Consider the following 16,869-nt stretch of genomic DNA (forward strand, 5'->3'; position numbering starts at 1 on the left):
TTACACACTAAACTTGTCACTTTTAAGACCTGCCAAAGCATAGATAGAAGTGTTCAACTGGTATATCCTACCCACCACATGATAGCTGAGATCTTGGCCTATCATGGCACTTGTAAATTTCCATATCATGACCGTTTTAGATTTTGAGCTAGAGGATGAGCAAGTTTAGCATACTGAACCCCCCACCCTTCCATCTTCTCCCTCGGAGTAATATCAACATTTAACCAAAGATTTTCTAAGATGGTTTATATCACCTTCGATCCTCCCTATTTTCACATCATCTGTACTTTAAATTATGCTCTTCCATATAAAGGCAGAACCAACAATGATGGTAATTGATAACATGCTTTAACAAGCATTACATTAGGTACTTTTATGTCCTTTTCTCTGACAATGGTTAACCTTTCGAGCGGATGTGCACTACTCCAATTGTGGTGTGGTACCTATAATCTACTGCATTGCAAGTACAGGAACACCCTATCTTCACCATCACTCATATCTTCTCCCACTCACCCACGCATACGATTAGTAAACTGTGTGAAAGCGATATTACGTGTGTGAAAGAGCTGCTTAGTGCAAATCCCCAACAGCTGTAAAATTCTTTTTTTTTCTCAGTGGCACTCGCAAAGAAGAATTAAGTCTACCTATATATGACATATTCTACCTACTATTTTATATTCTTGCCTTTTGAATTAATTTCTTTATTTAATATTGATAATTTTGACAGAGATCTATATTATATAGTGTTTGTGTGTGATACTCCTTTATTCGAAGTTTGTTTGTCATTGCCCAGCTCCCACCCCCCCCCCTTCCCCACCAAAACACAACCACAACTTACCTACTTTCATCCTCCCCTAGCTGCTACACATATGCAGACAATTTGCTGATATCTACATACAGCTTTAGCGCACTCACCAAAACGAAGATTTAGAGACAGCGAATATGATTTCGCAGAACTGACCCCCGTGGACTATCTTCTAATTCCCGGTGCAACCGAGATACAAAGTCACACCGACACAATCCTCTTCCCATCATCGATACTCTTTACGTACATGCGGGTCGAAATTATTGAAAACAAATATTTCCTCGGTGTTAATGTTAGTGGACGCAAGAATTAAGTATATACATCACTCAATGAACATCATCTAAGATTAGCTTTATTTCAGATGTACGTAGCATCTAATTACGGTGCGAACAGCAGAATAGTAAAAAAAAAATTGATACAAAATGTATGAATCTACACATAAATCTCATCGGAAATAAGTATGTGTTATTATTTGATGCCACCACCCCCCCCCCACCACCACCAACTTCCCTCTCCCCACCCAACCTCTCCCCACCCAACCTTTCCTCACCCACCCTCTCCCCACGCAACCTCTCTCCACCCAACCTCTTCCCACGCAACCTCTCCCCACCAAACCCACCCCACCCACCCTCTCCCCACCACCTTCACCCAATTTCATGGTTCTGAATCGTTTAATTCATAATAGATGCTTACCCATGACGCGTACTGTTCACACTACGGCTATTACCACAAGAGGTTTATATGGAAGGTCAATTTTTCCCACCACCTTCTCCCCACCCCTCGGATAATCGTCACGTACCTATCGTTTTGTGTTCCCGGCTATCTTGATAATGCCGCTAAATCGCCTTTCTATAAACTATTCTATAAACAATTTAAATTATTCGATATTCATAAAACATGTTAATATTTTTATACATGCACTATATATGTTAGTTACAGAGCAAAACTACTGTCCTACAATTCTTTGCAAGTCTTTAATTTTTAATATCTCCATATTTTTTCCAGTAAATGTTGATGGGCAGAAAAACGCATTAAAAATCACAAGCGGGTAGAAGTATAAGAGGCCTTCATTGCTGCTGAATTTGTTGAACAGATGCCTCCCTAACCAAACACCATTATTACAAGCAATTATGAGTCGAATATGACGCTACCGTTCCTCTCTTCTTTCTAGACTGATTTGAAGAGATGAATGAAAAATGCTTGGATAAAATCATCGCCAAGCCTACGTTTGCTCAAACTGAATCATACTGTAATTCCGCCACCTATTGTTACAACTTTCAACGGTCTAGTCAATCATATCATGTTTTCCTCTTCATAAAATATTTCAGAAACAAAACTACACAGTAAACTGAATAGATTGAAATTGTTTGTCCATTGAAAGTTCGATAGCCTAAATTTGCAAATTTAATTTCCCTAACGTCAAAATGGGTAAAAGGCTCTGTCCTTCCATCGATATAGCAACCGGTGTGGAAGTAACAATGACACGAATCTAAACAATTAAGTTAACTATCGTTTACCTAATTCTATCGTGGAAGAACCGCGATTCACCTTGATTTTTCAGCCTATAGCCCTCCAGAAGTACCGTAACTACAGAATTGATTTGGCGGCGGTATTTCATATCATTCTCCAATATCCGTTACTCCGATTTTCTAGATGTTCCTCATCCTTTCCATCTCTCTGAAAAAACCTGTGGGAATTCCAAACGATTACAGACCATTTCCTGGGCGGAGAAGCACTGTTTGACATTTTACAAGCACAATGAGTTTTGGCAATTGTTATGACTAATATTATATTGTACAAAGGTTAAAGCACAAACTTGCAAGCGATGCAGTATCATTTAATAACACGCTCGATATAGCCTACACGAGGTTGCGGGATCTGGTCTACTTCTTAGCCCCTTCTACGGCAGGTTTCCCCTGGATCGAGATAGGAATACTCTTCGCCGCTGCTTGCCCCCCTTTCCTTGGTCCTCTGATGCTAAGGACACCTGCCTCGGACAGAGAGGAACTGACGTCAGCTGGGTCTACGTCTGCCGGAAGCTTATACCGTCTGGTGAACTCACGTGACACGCTGCCGTGTGCGTCGCTCTTTTCTTCGTGTTTTCCGTGAATAGTTACCTCATCGTCGACAATCTGTAAAAAAGAATGTTTAATAGTAAGTATGGCATTGTAGTAACTAGTAAGTATGGCATTGTAGTAAATGTGGCATTGTAGTAAGTATGGCATTGTAGTAAGTATGGCATTGTAGTAAATATGGCATTTTAGTAAGTATGGCATTGCAGTAAGTATGGCATTGTAATAAGTATGGCATTGTGGTAAGTATGGCATTGTGGTAAATATGGTATTGTAGAATGTTGTTTCATCTACTAAGACAAAATTGATTTGAATATTCGTCTGCATGGTTTTAAGTTGATATTATTTGTTATTTTAGTTTAATGCACGAACGTGTGAAGTCGAGACTTAGAGGTATTGTATCCTAAACTATGATAGTCCTAAAACGGTCTCAGATTCTCAAGCCTAAACATTTCCCCCAAAACAAACCTTTCTATACGCATTTCCCTCATACACGGTATCTAATTGTACACTCATCTGTGTTTGTGTATGAACTTTTAGCATGCAATAGAGACGGCGGGAAGGTGGTGAATGGTGATGTGAGGTTTATATTTGAAGTCCATCATTTACCTTCTATTTGAAGATGGTTCAGTAAAAGAGTATAATCTAAGATAATAATTAACGACGCACTCGGCCGAAAACCTTGTACCCTCTTGAGTCGGTTTTACTACCGCTGGGATCCAACTAATCATGCTCCACTAAATGATTTCAAGGTACGTGTTGGTTGCCCAAAATGACATCATCAGATTTGTTCGACACTGCAGCCATATGCAAATAAGCCTATACTAAATACATAGAACATATGTACGGGGATACTAACAAACTGACATGTATACTACTTTCTAACATATTTTCATCGTAAACTTAACTACTTCCGAACAATTCATTAGAATGCCGCTGCGTAAAGGTTGTCAAGGCGACATGCTTCGCCGCGCGACAGTCTTTGCCGCCCTCAAAATGGCCTTCTTATTAGTGTCTTCTCTCCTATAGGACAAAATTCATCACTTGTGTAGGCTACGGTACGAAAACTTTGCTTAAGGTTTCCATGGAAACGTGCTTTACTTGATATTACTGTAATCACGGTTCCCGAGGCAAGTTCCATGGGCAATATTCAGGATAATGTATTTTTTACAGACGAAAATCCTTGAAGCATGAATATTACGTGCTCTGAGAAAATGGATTTGTCTATGTAGGCCTATAATTGTAGGCCTACATAGACAAATTCATTTCTTCTTTGATAATAATAACAACAATAATGCATGCCTAAGAAAATGTTATGCGTTTTAAGGGAGTAATTTCAGATACTTGTTTTATTATTTAACTGAGAGGAAACGAGAAGGAAAATATATTTCTTGCAAACGATGACGTCATATTGCCTGAATGTTTGAACACAATGAATTCGAAATCGTTTTTGAAGAACAACTCAACGATTTCACTTGCACATTACTAGTGTGGCCTATGTAGGAATGGGGGTGGTAATTGGGGCTAGGCAGTCCCTTTGATTGCAATAGTTGTAATTCAGTCTTGCCTGTCTGTTGAGAATACACGAGTTGTGTATTCAAGGGGGAGGGGGGGGGGGGGATCGCCCTTAGGCGGAGATCCAAGTAGTGGGGAGGTACAGCCCCCTTTCAACATCACACAAAAGTTCAATAGTATTTACTAGCACAATATCTAATCCATGGTCTAAATATGCCCCAGTTTGCATGTCTAGAATTTCATATAGAGAGATCCCCCTACATGGGAGTTGGCTCCAACGACCCAATGGTCACACCCATCCTTTATCCTGGATTCACCTCTGGCCTTTCCTACCTCATGACCCTAAATCATGCATCGAGTTCAGTATCCCTACCTAAATCAGTCTGGGAAGTTTCTAATTTTCCCCACCCCCACCCCACCCGACCGCCACCCCACCCCTGCAACTTTGAAATCCTTTCCACGCCACTACTACACGAAGAGCACAGACAACCAAACTTCCGAGGCCCCACCCCCAACAACCCCAACCGATTAAAATGAAACAAGTTAAAGTTAAAGTTGAAGGTTTACAGTCTTGTATGAGGCTAATGCCTCCTCACATGACTTTACAACTTAACCCCTGGTCATTGGTAACTTGTCACACCCACACACCAAAGTGTGCACAATTCAATCAATCTCTCCTGGGGCACCACAGTGCACCACAACAACGTGTCCCCCGGGGGACTTCCCATAGGGTGCAGCCACAAACCGGCGCATGCAACTATATTTACAAGTTACCTCGCAGGTCCCCATTTATACACCTGGGTGAAGAGAGGCAATGGAGATAAAGCGCCTTGCCCAAGGACACAACGCAATGGTCTGGCCAGGGCTCGAACCTGAAATCCTTAGATTAGATCACAAGTCCAGTGCCTTAACCACTTGACCACAACGCCCTCCAAGTCTGTTGCTGTTAGAATTACATACATACTCGACAACGTAACTATGGTGATATCTTGAGGACGAAAGTCTCTGCGTTCAGATATGCTCTGTATACAGGTAACATAGTCAAATCGTGTAGATAATACAATTTTGTTTACGGCTGTCTTTGTCATCGGCGACATCCGCCGTGTATGGTTAATGTCAGCTGTTAGTAGGGGGGGGGGGGGGAGAGATAGGAACTCCAGAAAGGCATCAGGCATATATCAGATAAAAGCGCGCTTTATAGGAGTGGGGAGTGACTGTTAAATTAGGGCTCTTGATAGACTCTTTACTTTTAGTGAAGCTGAAGATTTCAACAGTATGTGAATGCGTGTCCGAATAAGGTAAACCGGCTTATAGTATGAACACTGCGCATAAACACCACCTTCGATAACTGGCCTAAAATAGGTAAGGGCGTTGCTATTGATATACCGTGAACCTGCACATGTGCCTGCCAAACGGGTTCATACATATTTTGAAGAAAAACAATTGCTTCCCTTTATGAATTGGTCGCAAATGACTTGTGGCAAACAGTTCTCTATAATTAGGCTATGGATAACAGATGGCGCTCTGCATAATTTATCATTCATGACATAAATACATTTATGTGTAGCGAGTCACACCTCATCAAACCATGCGTGAGCCATTAATGAAGACTGATGTGACTGTATGCTTGTTAATTCTGCAGCATAGTTTGTTGATATACATTGTAGTCAGTAGTAACTGTCCTGGTAAATTAATTATCGATATTGGCAAAATCATCTAAATTTCGCAGTATATATATATATATATGTTAGCATATATGCACTATACAGAACCGTGTCGTTCGGTGATGCGCTGTGCTATCAGTTGAATCGTTAAACAAACACATATTGGAATTTACTATATTACAATTAAAATTATAATATGGCATTATAATAGTTAAGCTTATGCGTTATGTAGCATCTCTGTGTTTATGCTTCGTTTCTATAGGTGTTTATCACACTGAAAACTTAATTAATAGTTTAAAAAACAACAACTTGGAATTAATTGGTTTACAGATGTAATCTCCTCTCATTAGCTTTATTTTTTCCATCTGTTTCTTCATCTCTGCCATGCATGCAGAGGTGCTAAGACTACAACTCTGCCTAAAGTTATCATTCGAATTGTCAGACAGCAATGTCGTCTTAGTGTATTGTCTGAAATGTTCACAAGGAACATTCAACGGAGATATGTAGACCCCATTACTGGGTTGTCTATGTTTATCTTATGGAGGTCCTCGTTATAATAATACACAAGGCTCTCTAACATATGTCATCGGATAGGTATGTTGCCCGTATACACAGATATAACTGAACCTCTAAACAAACAGACATCCTACACTGGCACACGCTTATATACAGAGTTATTAGAATCAGGGAGCTGTTAGTGTTACATAGCATCTCACTGTTATACGTAGGTGTCGAAGTATACGGTTGGACTACAATAATCTCAAGAATGCTAAGAATGTGACGGGAATGTATTAGGGCTATAACATCGATAACTTGGATGCCTACTTCTCCCATGCATGCGTTGTATGAAAACACAGAAATTATATTTCATTAAAGCGACTAGGCTCTGTATGAAACGTAGCGATACGGCCCGCCATCATGGTAAACATATGAGCGCAAAATACATTGTACAGCTAATTACATGTGGCATGTTTCATATATAATTGGTATATTCCGTACGAGGCTATATATATATATATATATATATATATATATATATATATATATATATATATATATATATATATATATATATTCATACATATATATATATACATATATATATATACATATACATATACACACACACACATATATACATATATATATATATATATATCACTCTCAAGCAAATATTAACATTTCGTCTGGGTAACATGTAATAAAGCCCTACAACATGTATGTAGACCGTGGCTTTTCGCATGTAAAATTCTCGCCTGCAGTTGCCTTTCTGTTGTGAAGCGATAGTAATCTCTGCTGACTACACATCAGCCTGGTTTGCTTGATTTGAGAGGGGTGGGAATCATGGGGTGGGGGGGGGGCTTATTAATAGAGGTTTTGAACCGTGTATCGGTTTAGTAAAAAATCGAACCCAACATTCCGCACTCGATACGTAAGTATGTAGGTGCATGTACCTATGTCATGTCAATGAAGTTGTTAATGTATAAACAATGATTGCTTTACGAGTTAGCGAATATCTTCAGTTCAGTGAAATGTATTTTATCGGCATGGTATAGATAGGACTGAAGCTGAAATTTTCGTAATATGTACAAGAGTTCATCCTCCTCCTCCACCCCTCACCTACCCCAGTGTACCCCCAGTCAGCCGCATTCGTACCAACACGACTCAATTGACGTTTTATAGCATAGGCCTATTTGAAGCCAATATATAGGGGGAAATAACCCTACGCCCTATAAGGGCCACTCCAAGGCGTCAGTCTACAGAGAATGTCGAAAATGATGTAATGAAATTGCTTTTATATCGTCTAACTCTACAGTATAACTGTAGGCCTACTTAGCAGACATTGTGTACGAAGTAGCCAACAATATTTTACGGTGGCGTAGGAAGGTACTTTTGAGTGGGGGGGGGGGCTGAAGACTGATGGCTGGCCTGGGGGAGGGGTGTAAGGGGAGAGGTCCCCCTCCCCTTTGAATTTTTTTTTGCATTTCCAGGTGGCCTCAGATGCAATTTGGTGCAATATAGCACACTTCAACACCCACTCCATTTTGTAAATAATTTTGCATTTTCACCTGGCCTTAGATGCAATTTGGTGCTCCAAATGAGATTTTTTTCTGATTTGGAAATGAAAAAGGGGTTTTCTGACTTGCTGAGCGGGGGGGGGGGGCGGAATGATACTTCCGTCCCCCCATATTTTTCACTGGGGGAGCTGGCGCCCCCAGCCCCCCCCGGTTCCTACGCCCTTGATATTTTACACCTATATCTTAGTTATGTGAAATAAGAAATCACAGTTTCCTGGATTGAAAACGTCGCTATTAAGCCTTGTTTGTGTTATTTTTTCTGCGACTTCACAAGCATAATATAGTCTAAATGCAATGGGTAAAAGTAGATTACTGGCTACAGTTCTTTAATTTAAAAGAGAATAAATCAAGGTTATATAGAATGCCTTTTAATTTATCATGCAAAACATACACATAATTATTCTGTGGCAAAGGAATTCAACGAAAGAATGGCTTTTCAAGGTTCCCTATTCAACGTTTATGGTGACACGAGTCTATATAATGAATTGGATGCTAACGGAAAATGTGTAAAGTATTGCACCTTACAGCGACGTCGACCTTGTCAGCCTGTGCATTATGCTATGTTGATCAAATGAAAACACTTAAGTTTTCACCTTCATAATACTTTATGTGAACCCTTCGCAAACTCATTAGCTACCTCAATAATAACGTGTAAGATTAAGAAAGCGCTGAAGAAAAATAACTTCAAAGAAATGGCACTACGTGTTGAAAAGCAACTCATGGTCTACCTATCTACACGCGCCATCACGGCAGCTGAGGCTTTAAAATATGTGTCAATAAGATGAGTAAGATGTTTCTTCCAAAATATTCAAGAAAACTTGTATTTAGTTCACTCCCTTAGCAAACAGGTTTACCGGGATTTAAACAATGAACATATGACAATGGGCTGACATGTGATGGGAGGGAGTGTGTGTGTTTTTGTGGGAGGGATGGGGTGTCATGGTTACGGATCTGACAAAAAAAAAGACATCAAGTCCACTAACTAAGATAGGCCAATATCATATGTTCTGCAAGTTACCCGTTGTAGTGTATACTATATACGTATTACTAGTCTAGGTCAACGCACATACTTTGCATACTATAGGGATACAACATCTATTTGTTTTGTAGTACGTCACTCAGACAAATCATTTAATCGAAAAGGTATTGTTTAATCACTTTTTAAAGGCTTATTTTGATAAAAGAAGCGTTAGAAATACAACACTTAAAATTGGCAAACCACAGAACTAAATAAGATGCCTACAATACTGTACGGAGAATTCATGTATATCTGACCTACATGTAGGTCTACATAATGTTGTAGACGTAATACATCGTGTTATAATACATATATATATATATAGCCTATAATAGGCCTATAGTCGCTCACCTTTACGTCGAGTTCCTCTGGTTTGAAGTTAGCGGCGTCTACAGCTACCTTGAACTCGGTGTTCGTCAACTGCATGTCCCCGGTGGCGACACCAGTTGGCACTCTAGTATCTAAGCCTTGTCTGCTCGGAGTAGTCACGAAGTAACCCCGATGTGGTACGATCGACCCAGATGTAAAAAAATCATCGTCCCTCAATGCGTCGCCAAAGCTATGGTCAAAACCTCGGCTAGGACGGTTCGTAAACGTTTCCCACGGGTCCGTCCGTCGCACAGGGGGAAAGGACGGTTGCGCAAAATCGTCAAATCCTGGGTGACTGAAGGGAACGCGACGTTGATACGACATGTTGATCTCTCTGTCTGTTTGTCAGTTTCTTTTCACCAATGTAAACCGAGTTGATCGCGCGACTGGTCGTCTCGCTAATTGCTCTGTAGTATATATGCGCCCAAAGTCTCTACGATGTGTGTTCCTTTTAATAACAGACAGACGTTTACGGTATTCCGGAATCTTCTCGCAAAGCCTTTGCACAGACAAGTACACGATCTTTGGTAATGATATATTACTGCTGTTCCACTTCAGTGCCCCTCAGATATTGTTGGCAAATCACTGTTGCCATGATAGTTTGGGTTAAACTGACGTCATAGGTATTTCAATACAAGATGGTCGTGCTCATATTGTCTTTCAAAATTGTAAAGATGTTTATTCATGCATGACGAAATTTGTAAATATATCGACAAGCAAGAATCTTTAAGTTCAAAGAGTCATGTATGTCTAGCATAGGCCTATATAACGATCACGCCTGCACGGTGGAAGGCTGATAATGCATCGTGGATCTCGTAGCGTTGTTGGAGTTAGACATTTCTTTCAATAATATTTCTAGACGGTCTTCGGAACAGGATTTACGTACTTGAAATAGCATGTAACAGTGTCGCTTTTTACTTTTTCTGCTTGTGCTCAAACCGAACGAACCGTCGGTTTCGTCACACACCCTTCATTAATAAATGTCGGAGAAATTTCGACTAAAACGTATATGTTATTAACGAAACTTCAACAACTGAACTTTTCATTCTATCACTGCGCGCCGAGACGGTATCAAGCATAACTGCTCGCCTCTAGCAATAAACACATATAAAGGTTTAGTAAATAGTTCCCACATGTTGATACTCCGTGTCATAGTAAAATAACTTACGCTTGGTTGACGATAATACCAGGACTGAAAGGAAGTTTTGATTAATAGCAGCCCTCGTTTCAAAGGCCATAGAATTTCTTTATCGTCGTCAGCGAGCATGTTTGTGTTCAATCGCAAATATGATATTTCCGCTCGGATTACGAACGGTATCAAGGGATACGAGAAACTATTTACAGTACATGAGAAAGCAATCTTAGAATACAGCTTACCAACGTAAAGTCAATTATAGGTTACGAGTTGAAAGTATAGTGCCATAACTAGCAGGAAACCAGTTCCTTGGAAGTAGTTGGACAAGTGTGGGGGTGGGATACAGGGGGTAGGAAGCTTCCAAAAAGTGTGGGGGGGGGGCAGAACACCAGAGGGGAACTTTCTCATTCCACAACCACCACTCGTTATCTATAAACCGATACACACCGGCTATATCACTTAAATATATATAATGTGTAATTAGTATATATGCTATCAATACTATTATGGTGCGCTGCAACATTGATTTTTTATTTATTGAGATTGTTTATTGTTAACCGTGCTACAAAATGATATGGGATGCCATTTTAAAATAGCATGTACAGACTAAAGATAAATAATAAAATAAAATATTAAATTTAACAAAGGCTTAAGATATCCAACAGACAGTTCTTCATCAACGCGGCACATTTTATTTGCCAGTAGGGCACATTTGCTATTTTGGAAAAAGTGGGGGCGTCCCCCAGTGCCCCCCACTCCTACCCCCTGGTGGGATGGATGGATCACAGTGTCAACAATTGACCAACACCACTGCAACCACCGACAATAGTGACCGTTCCAATTCAATATGTGGAATATCTTGAACCCACCCGACACAATATGTACTGAATGGAGCCGTGTTGGTGGGGTTGGGACAGTCAAAGGCATAGGGAGGGGTTCAGTGAGATTTCGTTATAATTGAAATGCATCTAATCAATAAGTGGCAACACTACAGACTTACATACTAAAACATCGCTTTACGAATTTGTCTTTCATTTGGATACGGTAATTTTTTCTGACTGTTTCGCTTTCAAGGATAGGCCTAACTGAAAAGGAATATATTCGAAGCTACAGCATGACCGTTCTTTGTCATGCTCTAACACATATCGAACGAATAATGGCGGATATTTAACAGTTAAAAGTTGGTGTAACATCTATATAAAATAGGCATCAAATAAGTTCAACAATGAGTTCATAAAATTGGCATCAAATAAGTCCAAACTCAGTTCAGTGTCGGGACGACTTTTTCCTCCATACCCCATCATACCTCTAGATCACCCCCCCCCCCTCCACACACTTTTTTTGAATTTTTGAACACTAATAAAAATTAGTATGTTCGTCCCGCCCCTCCCCACCCTGCACTCTCTTTCACCCTACACTCTCCTTCACCCTCTGCTCTCCTTCACCCTACCCTCTCCTTCACCCCACCCTCTCCTTCACCCTACCCTCTTCTTCTCTCCTTCACCCTACCCCCTCCTTCTCTCCTTCACCCTACCCTCTCCTATAGCTTCACCCTACCCTCTCCTATAGCTTCACCCTACCCTCTGCTATAGCTTCACCTAACCCTCTCCTAGCTTCACCCTACCCTCTCATATAGCTTCACCTAACCCTCTCCTATAGCTTCACCCTACCCTCTCCTTCACCCTACCCTCTCCTTCACCCTACCCTCTCCTTCACCCTACCCTCTCCTTCACCCTACCCTCTCATTCACCCTACCCTCTCATTCACCCTACCCTCTCATTCACCCTACCGTCTCCTTGTCTCATTCACCCTACCGTCTCCTTGTCTCCTTCACCCTACCCTCTCCTTCACCCTACCCTCTCCTTCACCCTACCCTCTCCTTCACCCTACCCTCTCCTTCACCCTACCCTCTCATTCACCCTACCCTCTCATTCACCCTACCGTCTCCTTGTCTCCTTCACCCTACCCTCTCCTTCACCCTACCCTCTCCTTCACCCTACCCTCTTCTTCATAATTATAATTAAAATATTGTGAAATAAATATTGGTTGTATAGGCTTTAAGCATATCCGTACCGTACCATGCACTGTAAAAATAAGTAAACTGTCTAAACAACATTATTTGAACCCGAATAACTATTATTATTCTCTCATAGATAGTATAGGATCTTTCTTACTATTAAAACTGCATTACGATGTTCGCAACTTTGTATACAACTTTACCATTATCCTGTAAGTTGTAAGGCTGTTGTAATTATCGCAAACAGCTTAGTTTTCTTATTCTCTAAATTTATCTTATAGTAGCGTCTTATAAGCTGCTGAATTTGTAATATGGTTTAAACTCGCAACTGCATTTTGCGCGCTTTTGAGTCAGCAAATAAGTTAATAACATGACCAAAGTCATGGGCGCAAGGGCGGCGGAAGCACTTTTCATCTGGGGGGGGGGGGGCACCGACATCAAAGGGCACTTTGCAGAAATTCGATTGGACTGATGCAGCCTGATATTTTGTACCCTAGTATAACTCTTATTGTATTATCTTATTTGCGTATACACATCACTCCATCAACGCCCCCCCCCCCCCTCCTCAAAGAAAAATGCATACTAGCACTGCAATATCCAATGTGCAAATTGGGATACAAGGAACAAGTTTTCTTTTGAGACAAAATGAGGTGAAATCATGCTAGTTGCTAATGTAGGAATCTTCCGAATCAGAGTTTATTTCTTGTTTATATCTTAACAAATTTTTTCCATTCGAAATAGCTTTGAGTTTGACCCACAGAAAATCATTAAAAGTCAGGGGCGTAGCCAGGATTTGCAAAGTTTTATGCACGACTATCTGAGCGGAGCGCCACCATTGGTTGGCGCGGAGCGTACAAGAAAATTTTTGGTTTACAAACCCCTCAGATGGCCGGAAACGGCCCTTCCCGAGTGTTCATTCTGGTTCCCTGGCCTCTTGCTAACTTAAGACACCTCAATTTTTATGTAGAAAAAGGGCACATTTTTAACCTGAGGAAAAGTGGGGGGGCACGTGCCCCCTGTGCCCCCCAGTTCCGCCGCCCTTGCATGGGCGAAGATCAGTCTTGGATAATGGTGGGGCCGCGTGTCTGTTCTCAGATACTATCTAAGCGGAGAACGACCATGGGTTAGCGCGTAGAGTAGAAGAATTTTTTGGCAAATATACCTCCCAGACCGCCGAAATAACACTTCCCAGACCCAATGATGCTACCTTAAATTTTAGATCTCATGGCTTAGAAATTAAATTTTGGGAAATACATGGGCGTCTGCAGAAAAAAAAATCAGGGGACAAATAATCCAAATAGACTTTTGTATACGATGGGTCTGAGGTCCTCTCCCAGAAAACAATTATAGACTGCCGCAAATGCGATTTCCGTCCATGTTAAACAACTGTGGATAAATATAATAAAATGAAAACTGCTGCATGTCATTTTCACAATACTGGATCAAACTGCGCCAAAGTTCATTACAGGGGAATTTGAAATGCAGCGTTTGGTCAAGACAAATTGGTGGGGACACGGTATATCATGTCCCGGGCCCACCACTGAAAAAAAAGTTGGTTGGGACGCGTCCCGCTGTCCCCACCAGTATCTGCGCCCATGATCAAAGTTAATGTTGTCTCCTTCATCGCGCTCAACACTAAGGATTGCCAAAGCAGATAGTCTCACTCGACGTAGTGGTATATATTTCCACCTTGGAACTGTATACTGAAATACCCGAAATTTCCGTGACATGTAGTCATTACAGAACAGGATTAAAAAAAAAGAGAGAAAACGGTCGAAATGGACTGAAAAGAAATCACAATCTATAAATTTGCCATTAAATACAACTATATTCAGATCCTTATTAGTAACTGGAAAATATTCATGCCTGAAGACATCCATCAATTTCGTCATGTTTTACTAAAAAGTGCTCACTTTTTTTACTCTCATTGTCTCATTTCAGCGCCCCCAAACCCGGCGCACGTTCCCCCTTTAACCCCCTACCTACGCCACTTCCTGTAACACAATATGCTGGGTCCGCTGCTTTACATTGGTGGCGGGAAGGAAGATCTCCGTAACACGCTTAACCCGAAGCATTGAAGAAATAACGAACATAACTTACCCTCTACACATTCATTCAACTGTTAAGCGCAAGTAAGGACTGTTCTGTCGTTGTTCCATTTTGCTTTTAAAGTTGTAAAGGAAGAGGCCATCACTGAAAACTGCTATACAATCCTTTTCGAAATGCCCAAATATGGTCGATTTTCTCGACGTAGTTCTGAATCCATAGGTTTACAAACTAACTCGTGCTCATGTATCTGGATAGCGGGTTGTAGGAATCGAGGAGGCTACACGCGATGCACAAACAGTTACTTTAATTAAGAGAAACGGAGACATATCCACACATCAGTTTCAACATGATCTCACAGTCTCGATGCAAGGGGACTGGGGTTGAGAGCGGGCGGATCAGTCGTTCGGTTGTTTGTGCCAGGTTCTTTCCTGGGTGACTTTTCTTAAAAAGCATCAGTTTCAACCCGTACCACGGGTATGGCATTCACAGCTTAAAGAAAGCTCGATAATTCACATGGTATATCTTTGAATTAAATTCCCACCTCTGAATATTGGTACGCGCAAACAATGTACGGTATTTAGGTAAAGATCTTTGTTATTATTGTTTTGGCGTTACTTGTTTGTTAAGTACACTATTGTTATGTTAAATATACTCCTGTATGTTAATTCGATAGTATTTCCCAATCCAGCTGTGGTCATACTAAGCATCTATTTGAGTACACTTGTCTGCAGCTTAGGAGGTTCACACACAGAAGGCCCGTATATGAAAGTTACTCGGCCTTTGCGTGGTCCTAATACGATAATAATAGGAATTTATAAGGAGCAGAATGCAAAAGCCTCTAAGCGCTAATATTATGTTAAGTCAACTCAAATCCGATTAAGGTGGATAGCAGGCATAAGAGTCCAATTTGATTGGGAGGGGGGGGGGGGGGGGCTGTAACGACTTGCCCGAAAAATGTAACCAAATTTTATTCGCGCGCGTTCAACCTGTTAATGTACATGTATATCATATAGGCATGCATCGGTAATTACATCGCATGCCATCGTGTACCGTAAGGTCCGTGAAAGTTGCGCAGTATACCGCGGCATGCTAAATGTAAACAACGAAATGTCTTATGTAGATGGACAAAAAGCATGGAGGGCCAATTATGTCAAAACTCTCTTTCACATTAGTAATGGCGAATTAGTTGGGCAAGCTTAGACCAAGGAGATTTTTTTTAAACTATTGAATTCCTTTAGCTACATCATTGCAATTTAGTTTTCTTTTAGTAGGTTCCCGAAAAATTCTCAGCATATTGCCCCAATTTTCACAAAAATATTTGAATGAGGGGGCTGCAGCCTCCTACGCCTATGCTAGCAGGGAAAAGATTGTGGCAAAATGGGCACTGGCGGCGGAACCGGGGGGGGGGGGGGCACAGGAGGCACGTGCCCCCCACTTTTCCTCAGGTTAAAAATGTGCCCTTTTTCTACACAAAAATTGAGGTGTCCCAAGTTAGCAATTAGAGGCCAGGGAACCAGAATGAACACTCGGGAGGGCCGTTTCCGGCCATCTGAGGGGTTCGTAAGACCAAAAAATTTCTAGTACGCACCGCGCCAACCGATGTTGGCGCTCCGCTCAGATAGTCGTGCATACAACTTTCCAAATCCTGGCTACGCCCCTGACTTTTAATGAATTTCTGTCGGTCAAACTCAGAGCTATTTCGAATGGCAAAAATTTGTTAAGATATTAACAAGAAATAAACTCTAATTCGGAAGATTCCTACATTGGCAACTAGCGTGATTTCACCTCATTTTGTCTCAAAAGAAAACTTGTTCCTTGTTTCCCAATTTGTTCATTGGATATTGCAGTGATATATGCATATTTTCCTTGAGGGGGGGGGGGGGGGGGCTTGATGGAGTGATATGTATACGCAAATAAGATAATACAATAAGAGTTATAAAGGGTACTTAATATAAGGCTGCATCAGTCCAATCGAATTTCTGCAAAGTGCCCTTTGATGTCGGTGCCCCCCCAGATTAAAAGTGCTTCCGCCGCCCTTGACTGGCGGATCCAGGGCCTTTGTTTGGGAGGGGCCAAAGTGGCAAAAGAGTAATATGGGGGAGGGGTCCAAGGGGAGGGGGTGACCCCCTCCCCTTTGGAAAATTTTC

The 16,869-nt window shown here is 41.2% G+C and overlaps 1 protein-coding gene across 1 annotated transcript; it reads right to left on the reverse strand.

Annotated features, from left to right (window-relative positions):
• Positions 1-1,135: 1,135 nt before the first annotated feature.
• On the reverse strand, positions 1,136-10,302 carry LOC139961792 (alpha-crystallin B chain-like). The gene is made up of 2 exons (XM_071961297.1): positions 9,504-10,302; positions 1,136-2,937 (listed from the first exon to the last, which is right to left on the reverse strand). The coding sequence occupies exons 1-2, from the start codon at positions 9,843-9,845 to the stop codon at positions 2,689-2,691; spliced, it is 591 nt and encodes a 196-aa protein (XP_071817398.1). The 5' UTR covers positions 9,846-10,302; the 3' UTR covers positions 1,136-2,688.
• Between the last annotated feature and the right edge of the window lie 6,567 nt (positions 10,303-16,869).

Source organism: Apostichopus japonicus, chromosome 3 (genome assembly GCF_037975245.1).
Source record: "Apostichopus japonicus isolate 1M-3 chromosome 3, ASM3797524v1, whole genome shotgun sequence".
In the NCBI taxonomy this organism is placed as follows: domain Eukaryota; kingdom Metazoa; phylum Echinodermata; class Holothuroidea; order Aspidochirotida; family Stichopodidae; genus Apostichopus; species Apostichopus japonicus.

Bases quoted from the DNA above. Each gene is read 5' to 3' on its own strand.
- LOC139961792 (XM_071961297.1), bottom strand. From the start codon at position 9,845: ATGTCGTATCAACGTCGCGTTCCCTTCAGTCACCCAGGATTTGACGAT. The intron at 2,938-9,503 runs GTGAGCGACTAT...TCTTTTTTACAG, and splicing joins CAGAGGAACTCGACGTAAAG to ATTGTCGACGATGAGGTAAC.